Here is an 11,814-nt window from a genome sequence, read left to right as displayed (position 1 = left end):
CGAGTCGAGAACATCGTGACGGTCTAGCCCTGAACCAGCCCGGCAACATCACAATCCAGGTTCTACTCCACTATCCTCTGGAGGGGTATCTGGCGGATATGATATCCCCGTTCTCTGAGCGCATCTTGGTGGAGCGCTCAGCCTCCATGAGACCCCATCTAACCCCCCCCCCCCCCTTGCCGTCTATGTCTCGGATAACGTTTACGGTCCCCTCCGCTGCTCGATTGGCTCCCGCAGTGGAGCGTTCCGTAGTGAAAAGGTAGAACTTGAAGAAGCCTAGGGCACTGCAGTCTTGGAGCCTTACCGGGGTACGACTTCGTTGAGTCCTGCGCTGGCTCACGCAGTAATCGTGAAATTAGGTTCATGCGCACATGCGACAGGCATGGACACTCGACTCAGGTGGTAATCGATGTGAGCGAGGGAAAGTCAATCCTAGAAGACATGACTCGTGTACTGCCCATAGAAAATGACAGACGGACGGACAATTCCCTTCTGCGACCACGGAAGCACACATTCCACAAGCCCGTGTTGTGGCCTGAGTCGGTTTGGCGACCGCAGCGAAGAGCAAGTCTTCCTTGTATATATCCTGCCCGGCTGACTTTTCCCCGCGTACCCATTCGCCCAGAACATATGACAACCTCGCTCGGGGAGAAATTCCTGCCACAACCGTGCATTTCGGCGACGATCATCCTGCTGTGATGGTGGTGTACGTTCAAAATGGGCTCGGGCCTTGTTTATGAACCTTCGATCACCCTCCCTTTACCCATGATTCCTGTTTTTCTGCCTCTACTCTTGTGGCTGGATCATTTTCCGGCCTATCATCGACTGTCTGTGTGACCAAAGCTGATCTCGCACGGTGCGCATAGATGGCATTCGTCACCCTCGGTGTCCTACAATTATCGCAATGCATCCGGGTAATAATTCGCCCATTGATGAGGAGATCTTTATCCCCGAGTCTCTCTTGGCAGCTGCCACCACAAGCGAGTCCTGGTCGCAGAGTCCCCGACAAGAGATCCCTCGTCAACTTCGAAGTGGTCTACCTTCGGATGAGGTTCGCGTGCGCAAACGAAGACAGGCCACCACCAGTTGGCCGACTGCAGCTCAGAATGACCCGACATCCCACTCGGTGGGCCGTCCCTTGAGCACCAATTTCACCAGAGGCGACGAGATATACCCATTGTATGAGGACTGTGTGGTAGTGGAGACCCCCAAAGGACCTCAGGCGGTTCCTCATTCAGCGGTCGATGGTCTTATTCCCATCGCGGAGCTCTCAAGTCACCCCATCACAGAGCTACCTAGTCACCCAACTCCACCACCCAAAGCACGCACAGCCCGATATTCGCTGGACAATAACGGTATCCTCAACAGATTCACAGTGTTGTCTCCTTTCCCCCTACGTCAGACTATCAACTCCGCAGTCGAAAGAGCCCGTGACAGCAGTCTTGGGACATTGTACGACAAAGCTAATCTTGTCCAAATCAAACATCAACGCAGATACTGGGTTCGGATACTGATTGAATATGGAGCATATACAATACTCCTCTTATTTGTCTATTTTGTCCTCGTGGGCCAACCTCTATGGGGAGGGGCGATTTATTGGCTATACTGGATAATGCGCAACAAATTTGTCTTCCAGGGTGGCTGGGCCATTGTCATCAGTCTAATGATCTTGTAAGTCGGCCTTTTCGGGAGGAGAATGCGATCCCCGTATCGTGACTCACGATCGCACAGCTACTCATTTGCACCGCTATTGACTCTCTTCGAGAAGGATCTTCCCGACCCCGAGTACTACAAAGATCGGAACATTACCCCGGGCGCCCCAGACACAGCCCTTTTAATCCCCTGCTACAGATCTGCACCGGTCATTGGGCAAACGCTCGAGGCCGCACTGAAGATTTTCCCCGCATCGCATGTGTACGTTATTGCTAATGGAGACTCCACCAACCCCTTAGACAACACGGAGGAGATTTGCCGCCGCTACGGAGTCAATCATATCTGGTGCCCGGTCGGCTCCAAGATCATCGCTCTATTTGTCGGGTGCTACGCGGCTAAAGTCTTCCGCTATGTGCTCCTTATTGACGATGACTGCATTCTCCCCCCAAATTTTCCTGTCGCCATCTCTCGGCTGACTGATAACGTGCGTTGCGTGGGCTACACGATCAAGGTGGTGGGGCCCGAGTCATCCAAAGGCACATACTGCCAGCAAGCTCAGGATCTCGAGTACAAGCTCGCCGGGCTACAGCGCACCTTTGCCGGTCGCATCGGCAGCGCCACCTTTCCCCACGGGGCAATCTCGCTCTGGGAGCGGGCTTTCCTCAAGGACACGCTTCAAGATCACCCGGGATTCTCCATCAGTGAAGACTGGTTCTTGGGCAACAGCTGCCGACGACTAGGCGGACGAATCAAGATGTGCAGCATGATCTTCGTGGAGACTGCGGCGCCACCTGCGTTTCTCTGGGTCGACAAGGACCAGAGCCGAGGAGGCTTTGGGGAGATGACAGTCTTCAAGCAGCGATTCCTGCGCTGGAACTTCTTCATCGTTAACGGCATGCGATACAACCTGGCCTACATTTTTGGTTCATGGAAGCTGGGTCGGTGGGAGATCGGCGCGAAGGTTTTTGTTATGCAAGAGGTATGTTCATGTTATGTTGGGTATGTAAACGAACCTGCGTGCTAACTGGGGCATAGGTGTACGAAACCGTGCTGAGCATTCTCGCGCCCTTTATTTTGCCCATCTCGTTGGTCGTGCGGCCTTCATTCTGCATCAGTCTTTTGATGGCGACCCTAGGACTGTATCTGCTGAACGCCGTGCTTTTCAATGAGATACACCTTCGACTGAAGAAAGAACGCGTTAGCTGGAAGGTCATCATCGCATACTATGTACGTTATCTTTATATATGTGTTGTGTTATATCTAACCATCTGTGCCAAAGATGCCCTACAAAATGCTCATCGCCGTAATCAACGTGATCAGCTGCTACTGGTCTCTGATCAAGTATGCGAAGTATTTTGCGCAACGCCGACCGAAGCTGATCGAGGACCACAAGGCGGTTGGGATCGTGCTGAAACTGGAGGAAATCCGACGACACCAGCAAGGTGGACTTGGGCGCAGTATGACTGTGCGCACGGTCGGAGTGCGCAGCCGCACCAGTAGTGCTGGATGAGCTCGGAAAAGAGGGGCATTGTGCCCTTGATGGATATTGAGCGCTGAAAGGCTCATTTGCTCTCGTTGGTCTAGAGCATGGTCGGAAGACTGAAGACTGCCATACATAAAACAACACCGGCTCAGAATCCCGCTGCTTTGGTCAATGCATCCGGACAGACCGTTCTCTCATCACACCTCCGACTGCATCGCTCTGCGGTCTGCTGCTCGCGATCGAACCAGTTACCAGCACTGCACCACCAACTCAATCATCCAACCCTCTGTCCAAAAGCTATATCACTCCAAACGAGGAGCTCTAGCGACAACTCGCAAAATGGTTTGAGAGACGGGCTCTTCGGCGGGTTCCAGGGGGTTCAACCTTCGGCGAGTTTCCGGTGCTTGGAATCCCGCCGACCGGGTCGGCGTTTTCGGCGTATGGTTCAACCCCTCGGCGGGGTTTCCGGCGGGTCGGCGATCGGGGTCGTCGGGGGTTCAACCTTATCCATCCCGCATTCGAAGGGCCCTTACCCTCTCGATTAGGACTCTGTTGGTCTTCTGTTTACCGGATGTAAGGCTGTTAGCAGGCGAGATTCTGCTTTCTCTATTGTTCGAGTAGTTTATGCATGTCCTTGATCCAAGGAATCGGGAGGAAGCAGCCTGGTGGATCGGATAATCGGCTAAATCCTTCCGAGTATGAAGATATATTTCCCCGGCGCAGGGTCTTATCGAACTTACGAGGAGACTAGGCAGATTAGGATAATCAGATAGCTTACACCACTCTATATTTCATACGGAATATCTCAATCTAAGTAACCTAACATTCCGTTTGGGGGTTCAACTTGACCGAGGAAAAATTCGGGTACTCACGATCTACTACGTAGTGAGCTCTTGCACCGATGCAAAACTTCCAATGTGGATTTAATGCGCAGCGAAGGAGTCGGTATATCTCCTTGGAAATGCTGTCTTTTGAGAAGATACTATCCTATAACGCTAGCCGGTCTCGCTAATTTTCCATGATACACATCCCCTTCCCCCTCTCTGTGGAGTTTTTATTGGCTAGTCGTGCACATAACTAACCCTTCCGAAGACCTTGAGTTGTCAAGCTAAGCCTTGATAATGAAATGAATATCGAAGAAAGCGAGTAGCAGAACAAGTCATCTACCCCAGTACTCCGAAGCAAGTAACTATACCTAGGTAGCCAGAGGCTGCTGCCGTGCGAGAGACAGCGATCCCGTGATGGGTTGGCTCCCAAAGGGTCACGGCGCTATCCAGCAGGGCACGCAGCCTGCAGTACGGAATGGCCTACCAGCGATAGTTGATCAGCTTTTGCGATAAACATTCGCATTGTCATCTCTATGAGTGGAAGGACGAAAAAGAGGAAGTCATAGCGAGAGCCAGAGGGTAGGGAATGAGACCACATAGAACAGAAAAACAAAAGAATTGTGCTCCGATAGGGGGAATCGAACCCCCGGCTGCCGTGTGAGAGACGGCGATGTTAGCCACTACACCATATCGGATATTGTATGAGAAGAATCTGTAAGAAAGACCATTATGAGCCAAAAGAAGCCCATACGGCAGGGAGGCAAAAGATCTGCCATTCGAGCAAAAGAATTTGACCTCCGATAGGGGGAATCGAACCCCCGGCTGCCGTGTGAGAGACGGCGATGTTAGCCACTACACCATATCGGATCCTGTTGCACGCAAGAGGTCTGTTATGTCCTTACGGCGGCAGCGCAGGGAACCGAGTCCCTTGGCATCAGCCGCGCCATTCCCATTCGCTCCGTCCTCTCTATACCGACGTGAGTAAGATAATCAACTCAATATTCATATGCTTTATGTATAGTATAAAACACTTGAGATATGAATTTGTTCATGAGGAAGGCTGGGGTGATTCGTCGTCAATCTGCCCTGATTGCAGTGTAGATGGTCGGTGGAGAAGCCTTATGAACAATCTCCTGCCTCTGTGAAAGACGAAACTTCGCGCTTCTGATTGACCGGAAGTCATCCCTCACGGCAAGCTCCTCGTATGGCTATCTCCAGGCAGCCATCGAGTCAAATACTCCTCACATTGAGGACGTCATAGTCCTCAATCCAGTTGTTAGCGAGCACCCTTTCGAATCGGCCAGCATGCATCAACGCAAAGGAGGGGGGAGGGGGTATCTTACAATCCGAGGGCAGTCTCGGTGGCACAGCATCATCCACAAAAGCGAGGATTTGATCTCGTATTTTGCGATAACCGGCGACATGCGAGCCGGCGAATTTATTCAAGCCGTGGTGATCGGTGGGTAGGGCCGCCTGGCGAACGGAGACAATGCCTGGCCAGGCTTCGCTGGATTCGACCAGCACGCCCGGCTTGGCCGGCCGCTTGAGCGTCAGAGAGTTCCGTTTGAACTTGGTGTCGTGGATTTCGTAGTAAGAGACGGCGGGGATGCTTCGGCCGTGGTCGTCGATTGCTCTCTCCAAGCCCTGGCAGGTATTTTTGAGAAAGGCCCTTTGAATAGGTTCCAGAACGTTGAGCAGTCGCGTTCGGCTCACCGTGTCGGCGTATGACAAGCCATACCTTGCCTGGCTCGTGTGCACAATATGGGCGTGGTAGGCTCGCCATCGCTTTAATCCGTCGGCATCGGTTCCGCGGAACGGAGTACCGAGGAAGATCAGGCCGCGTAGGGAATCCAGAAGCCATGCTTGTGCGTCGCGCCTGCCTTCGGCTTGGATGAGAGCCTGTGAAGGTACAAGGGTTAGCATGACCAGCCTCATGTCCTAGGGTTCGGAATTGAGATAGAGGGTTGCCGACCCTGGCCAGTACTAGCCCACCAAAATCACACGCAATGACAACAGTGGGTTTTGGCGTCCGAGTCAGCGTCTCCTGCCACGTATGCCTGAGCTCAAAACCCCGGAGTCCTAGCAGTCCTCTCATGCTTTCGTTGCCGAAAGGCGCACTCCACTCAAATGTGTATATCCTGGCTGTGGGCAGGGCTTTCGGAAGCATGTCGGGATGTGTAAGCCAATTGACTTCAACACCGCCATCTATGTGAGTCCAGGTTCCGTCTGCTGTGTTTTCCATGCCATGGATGGCAATGATGCTGCAGGTAGTCATCAGACATGACGCGGCGCAATAGGACTGGAAAAAGGCCGTACTCACTTCAATGTGTGGTTTTCTGGCACCACATGCGCCTTGAGGACGCTCGTGTGGCCCTCGAAACCGGACAGAATGGGGCCTGGTGATTCGGATCGTTCGGACCGCGAAGGCCGCTTTGCAATGTACTTTGGTTTTCGTGCTGGCTCTCTCATCACAGTGACTCTCGGAGCTGGACCACTGCCATGGCTAGCTCGTGTAAAGCCAGAAAGCTTGTGATGAGAGACTATTTGTGAGGACGCATCTGCAGCCTCTGGCCTGCCATCTTGTTTCGGATCTTCGGCTGCGTGAGACCGCTTTGCTTTCTCTTCGTCAAGAACCGCGGGGTTGTGACGAGGGGCCTGCGCGGACGTGGAGCCGGGCTTTGAATGATGTTGCTGGGCCAGATTTCTGCCGTTCGAGCTTGATGTTTTATGCCTTGGAGGGTCTGTATAACTCAGAAACAAAGGCCCTGTGGGAGAAGGTAAATTAAGCTCAACAGTATGAATCTCTGGAACTCCTGGCCTTCTGGGAGTCGGCCGAGAATGGGTTTTGCCGCCCGGTAATGCTACTTCCCCTTTTGGAGCAGAAGGAACCTTCCCAGTTCCAGAACTTGGGCGACCCAGCTGGGGACGAACTTTGTCGCTCATCCTTGCTATTCCATTTTTTGGATCCTTTTTCAAGTCTATGGACGACGTGAATCGACCGGGCGTAGACCCGTTGCTCGAATCGTCAACCCATTCGACATCCTCCGCTGCGAGCATTTTCACTTCGCGATTTTGAATCCAAGCCATTCCCAGAGCCGCCTCTGCAGATAGGCGCTCATTGGAGAAAGGCGAGATGAGCGTTTTGACGAATTCTACACCATCTAGACCGAATTTCCCCTGAAGCGGTTCGTCGGGAAAGGATACCCGCCCGTCACAGAACCTTCGCACGTCTCGACGCGTCGGAAATGGGTCTTGCTGAGTAGCGATTCTGAATACTACGCAGCCCAAAGACCACATGTCGGCTGCATTGTCATAGATCGATGTTGGTTCGTCGGTATCGAGATCTCCGCTCACCTCTGGAGCAGTGTACTTTGAGGTACCGATGGACGTATATAGTGCCGTTCTCTCATGGTTCACTCGCTTCGCGATGCCAAAGTCGCCAATCTTGACCCACCATCGGGCAACCGGGGGTTTTCGGGCCACGAAGATGTTGCCAGGTTTGAGGTCTCGGTGGGTGAATTGTTCAGCGTGGATAATCCGGAGGCCATTGAGGAGATTGGTGGTGATGTCCTTGACCTCCTCCTCGGGGATAGACTCTGATATGTGACTTTCGAGATCTCCCAGTGGGAAGAACTCCATATAAAGGTAAAGATTGGAGGGGTCATCTAACCAGCCGAGAAAGTTGACCAGAACCTCCTGCTGTTGATACTGCGGTTTCGAGAACTTGGCCAGCGCGAGAATCTCCCTCTTATAGTCGATGGTATCCCGTTCCATCAGATCCTTATCCACGACCTTGACGGCTCGACGGCGTGTATCAGTCTCATCACTCTCCAGCCAGACTTTGCCGTATAGTCCCCATCCCAAGGGGTCGGAGCGGCGGTACCATTTCCTCTTCACAAGGCGGATAGCGTGACTCTCATCGCGCTCGTATTCGGTGTGAGTGGTGCAGTCGTGGTCGAACACGGCGTCGTATTTGAAGTGCTCAAGCAGATCGTCGGCTTCTAATCCCAATCGCAAGGTTCTGATCTTGTCAGCAAGTTCTGAATTTCCCTGCACCAAGTGTAGCAAGTCAGCATATTGCGACGACGAAATGGACATGGCGCTCTGCGTCGGGTAGCATCCTAGCACTCATAGCACTCTGGGATCGCGATCTCAAGGGAAATGGGATCAGGAGGACAAATGATGGAAGAAAAGGAAAGCAAGAGAAAGGCAAGAAGCTGAACGAGCCACAGAAGGTGAAGATGGGGAGAAAAAGAAGTTGAATTGGAAGGACGAGGCTGGAGTGAGATGACTTGGTCTACTTTAGATGGCGGGGAGACGATCCAATGAAAAGAGTCGCATCAGGGGTTGGTTTCTTTTTCCAGCGCGTAAGTAAGTGCGGAGTCACAACAAACCAACAAACACCGCAGTTCGCATTTCTCCCTTTCCCTTTTCTTTTCTCCTTTCTCCCCTTCTTCACTCAGTTGTTCGTTCACACAACTTGCACAAGATGGACCCGGCTTCATTTGCCTTTTCCGTCGCCTCCATGGTGCAGTTATGCATTCAGTGAGTCTTTTCAGTACTCTAATCTCTACCCTTTCCCCCTTCGTCTCTATCACGCTGACCACATCAGCCTCGGAAAGAACTTGTACGCACGCTGCGAAGCATACCGTTCCGCCGAGAGGGAATTGCAAGAATCCAATCTGAAAATCCAAGGTCATTGGATCAAGATCGAGCAACAATTATCCGCACTTCAAGCTGTATGGGAGGCCCTTCCGGATGCTTTGCAGATCCATCAATTCCAGGTGCTTCAAGTCCTCCGAAGCAAGCTCAAGGCCGCGATAAAGAGCATTCAGAGTCTGAGTGTTGACCTAGGAGCTGAGAACTCACTCGATAAGTCCATAGACTCTTCCCTCGCTCGGATTCTGCTGAAAGTGTCCCGCACCAAACGGATCAAATACGCCATCTATGCCAAGGAATCTCTCGAACACATCGTTGAAGAGTTGGAGCAATGGCAGAGGACATTCGACCCATCCTGGTTCTTCTTAAGTCGTCTGACCATCCAGACAATCGATCAAGAGTTCAGTGGAAAGAGGGCTGCGGAGAGCAAGGCCGTTTCGACAGTGGTTAATTTGCGTGAAGTCCATCGAATCTACGACGAGGAGAGCTCCGCTTCGATATTCTTGGGGAAAGATTTTGCCATCGGACGTTACACGACGATCACTTCGTCTTCTTCATGGCTCGCTCGCACCAATGAAGGCTTGGTAGTAGTCGACCGCATCCCGATTAGGCGACAAAACGACCTTCGTCACCGCACCAAGGACGTTCGGGACCTAGCACGCATCCTTTCCAAAGTCGATCCGGACACATTTGGCCTTCTGTCGTGTCGTGGCGTACTCAGGACGGAAAAGACTTTCGATCTTATTTTTCCTATCCCCGGGAGTCAGCAGCAAGAGCCTATTGCTAGTCTTCGCTATACCCTCTCGAGACGTGTTGAGCGCAGCTTTACTCTGAACGAGCGAGTGAAATTGGCGAATTCTCTGGCGCGGTCGGTCGTGTTTCTACATTCGGCTTCATTTGTCCACAAAGGCATTACACCGGAGAATATCATTCTCTACAGACTGTCAAAGGACAGTCTGGGTATTCCTTTTCTGGTTGGCTTTGATCAATTCCGCCTGGCAGAAGGACCGACCTATTTGAGTGGCGACACAGCTTGGGAGAGGAACCTTTACCGTCATCCACGACGTCAGGGAATACATCCCGAAGATGAATATATCATGCAGCATGACGTATATAGCCTTGGGGTCTGTTTGCTGGAGATTGGACTCTGGACTTCCTTCGTCGAGTACTCGGGAGACTACGGCCAGCCTGTTCCAGGATCACCACTATCAATCGGGGAGCTTATTGTTGAAAGAGACCAAAGACGAGCGGCCTACCAGATCAAGAAAATGCTTGTCGACCTGGCCAGAACTAAGTTGCCATCTCTGATGGGAAACATCTTCACCGAAGTTGTCGTGTCATGTCTGACATGTCTCGATAAGGACAACGAGTTGTTCGGAGATGAAGAAGAATTCCTGGACAATGATGGAATTCTCGTCGGTGTTCGCTATATAGAGAAGGTATGTGGCTAGACGCTTGGCACGTGACGGGGCTAACTTGTCTATCTCATAGATTCTGTTTGCGCTCCAAGGAATTGCGGTATGAGGCCTGCGATACCAGTGTCCTTGCGAGCCGACTATTTTGGGTAGCGTAGAAGCGTAAAAGTGGGCTGGGTCTTAGCTCTCTTATATCCCACCTGGCCGACCTTCTTGTGGAATGAAGGCTATCACGTCTAGATCCGGGCGCGCTGCTGAAGAGGTCAGGCTGCGGTCGTAGAGCTAGATAGCATGGTCGACGGCTCATTCACAAACCGCTGAACCATTGCGATGGCGGTGCGATGCCATGAAAGAAAACGGTGGAGACTGTGCCGAGAACTGCGACGCCGGTGTCTGCGCGTCCATGCCTGCTGGGTGAGGTGCCCTGTTGTAGCATCTGGGCTAGACGATGCTGCAAGCTCCGCCTTCCACGTAAAGGTTCAGCCTCGAGACTTAGTTTTGGAGAGAGCCAAGGGAAGATGCTGGTAAACTAGAGTGACAATCACCTTATCATAGATCCTGCCAGGGGGGTGGTATAATTTTGGTTACATTTAGGGCGCTGCAGTCACCCCGGTTGGCCATCTACGGCTTGGGAAGAGCCTCGCAGAGCGGACTGTGTGCGTGGAGAATGCTTAAATAATGTATCAATCAACGAGTCGACCGAGGCATAGTACCAGCATTCCCGAGTAATCCGACCACGTAATCGACGCAACTCACTAAACAAGGTGCCCACGTAGAAAACTTAGATAGTACAGTACAACATCATCAGACAACAAGCAATATGCGATTCCCAGATCGGAAGACGCCTTTTGGGCCACGATGACCCAGAACTGCCCCGCCAGTCATCCCTGTTTGCTTGACAAATACCGTCAAGTTGCACCGTATCTTCTCCCCGACGGCGAATCCGCCATCCTTGCACCGTACATCTGCCACAGCGACCTCAACCCCGCAAACATCTTCGTGGCCGACGGCGAGATTACCAGCGTGATCGACTGGCAGGGCATATGGGGCACACCGCCCGTGCTCAGCGGACGGCATCCGAGCTTTATCCGCTTTGAGGGGGAACCGATCCTCACCCTCCCCGCGGATTTCGCCGAGCTTGACAGCAAAGAGTAGTCTGCCATTGCAGCCCAGATGGAACAGACCATAATCTGCGATTTCTACCAGACACGAGTGGCGGAAGAGATCCCCCTCCTGAATCGCGTGTTCTACCATGAATTCGGCATGCTGCGATCTTGGCTCATCCGGTTTGTGGGCGATACCTGGGAGGATGATATCATTCGCCTGAGGGAGAGTTTGATCCAGATCGAGAACTGAGTTCACGCCGCTAGTTTTCATGGCATGATATTCCTGGTCTGCGTTGTTCGCTAACTAAAGCCCGTTCCAGGCACTGGGAAGATGTGGGCTTTAGGTTTCCTTGCCCCCTACATTTCACAGAGAACGAGCTTCAGGTCCACGATGAGGAAACGATAGCCTGGAACAATATACAGGGATTCTGGGACGCAATCTCTCTTTTTGTGGCAAGGAATGGCTTCGTTTGTTCCGATATGTATGAGGAGGTTGTTCACATGTTCAGATACGTGCGGAACTGGGGCTTGGAACGGGTCACGGGCAAGGTGAAGGAAAGGTTTGAGCATGCGACTCTGATGGCTGCGGATGTCTAGTTTGGTGCAGTGACTAAGTTGCAGGTTCTCAATATTCGACTATTTTATCTTGCTTACAAAGTCAAAGTTCTTGC

General features: G+C 52.3%; 4 protein-coding genes and 2 non-coding genes across 6 annotated transcripts; 3 read left to right on the top strand and 3 right to left on the bottom strand.

The window, feature by feature from the left end:
* Nucleotides 1–904: 904 nt before the first annotated feature.
* Nucleotides 905–3,163, top strand: BO82DRAFT_274233 (glycosyltransferase family 2 protein; the record flags this gene model as incomplete). Its single annotated transcript, XM_025631086.1, has 4 exons — nt 905–1,671; nt 1,732–2,632; nt 2,689–2,880; nt 2,933–3,163. 4 exons carry the CDS (start codon nt 905–907, stop codon nt 3,161–3,163), a joined length of 2,091 nt encoding a protein of 696 aa, XP_025496054.1.
* A 1,423-nt stretch (nt 3,164–4,586) lies between these two features.
* BO82DRAFT_t43 lies at nt 4,587–4,658 on the bottom strand. Its single transcript has one exon. It is a non-coding gene; the product is annotated as a tRNA-Glu (tRNA).
* A 100-nt stretch (nt 4,659–4,758) lies between these two features.
* On the bottom strand, nt 4,759–4,830 carry BO82DRAFT_t42. The gene has a single exon. It is a non-coding gene; the product is annotated as a tRNA-Glu (tRNA).
* A 782-nt stretch (nt 4,831–5,612) lies between these two features.
* BO82DRAFT_140410 (serine/threonine-protein kinase) lies at nt 5,613–8,209 on the bottom strand. Its single transcript, XM_025630064.1, has 2 exons — nt 6,284–8,209; nt 5,613–5,862 (listed from the first exon to the last, which is right to left on the bottom strand). Exons 1-2 carry the CDS (start codon nt 8,059–8,061, stop codon nt 5,796–5,798), a joined length of 1,845 nt encoding a protein of 614 aa, XP_025496053.1. The 5' UTR covers nt 8,062–8,209; the 3' UTR covers nt 5,613–5,795.
* A 243-nt stretch (nt 8,210–8,452) lies between these two features.
* On the top strand, nt 8,453–10,146 carry BO82DRAFT_371281 (uncharacterized protein; the record flags this gene model as incomplete). The annotated part of the gene is made up of 3 exons (XM_025637263.1): nt 8,453–8,508; nt 8,576–10,061; nt 10,114–10,146. 3 exons carry the CDS (start codon nt 8,453–8,455, stop codon nt 10,144–10,146), a joined length of 1,575 nt encoding a protein of 524 aa, XP_025496052.1.
* Nucleotides 10,147–10,895: 749 nt separating this feature from the next.
* BO82DRAFT_398172 (uncharacterized protein) lies at nt 10,896–11,740 on the top strand (the record flags this gene model as incomplete). Its single annotated transcript, XM_025639012.1, has 2 exons — nt 10,896–11,188; nt 11,464–11,740. The coding sequence occupies 2 exons, from the start codon at nt 10,896–10,898 to the stop codon at nt 11,738–11,740; spliced, it is 570 nt and encodes a 189-aa protein (XP_025496051.1).
* Between the last annotated feature and the right edge of the window lie 74 nt (nt 11,741–11,814).

The sequence above is a fragment of the Aspergillus uvarum genome (genome assembly GCF_003184745.1).
Source record: "Aspergillus uvarum CBS 121591 unplaced genomic scaffold BO82scaffold_5, whole genome shotgun sequence".
In the NCBI taxonomy this organism is placed as follows: Eukaryota; Fungi; Ascomycota; class Eurotiomycetes; order Eurotiales; family Aspergillaceae; genus Aspergillus; species Aspergillus uvarum.
Note: the sequence above shows the minus strand (reverse complement) of the source record. Positions and strands in the feature narration are given on the sequence as shown.

Coding starts and splice junctions, on each gene's coding strand:
- BO82DRAFT_140410 (XM_025630064.1), bottom strand. CDS start 8,061: ATGTCCATTTCGTCGTCGCAATATGCTGACTTGCTACACTTGGTGCAG. Junction 5,863..6,283: donor CCAGAAAACCACACATTGAA/GTGAGTACGGCC, acceptor GTACCTTCACAG/GCTCTCATCCAAGCCGAAGG.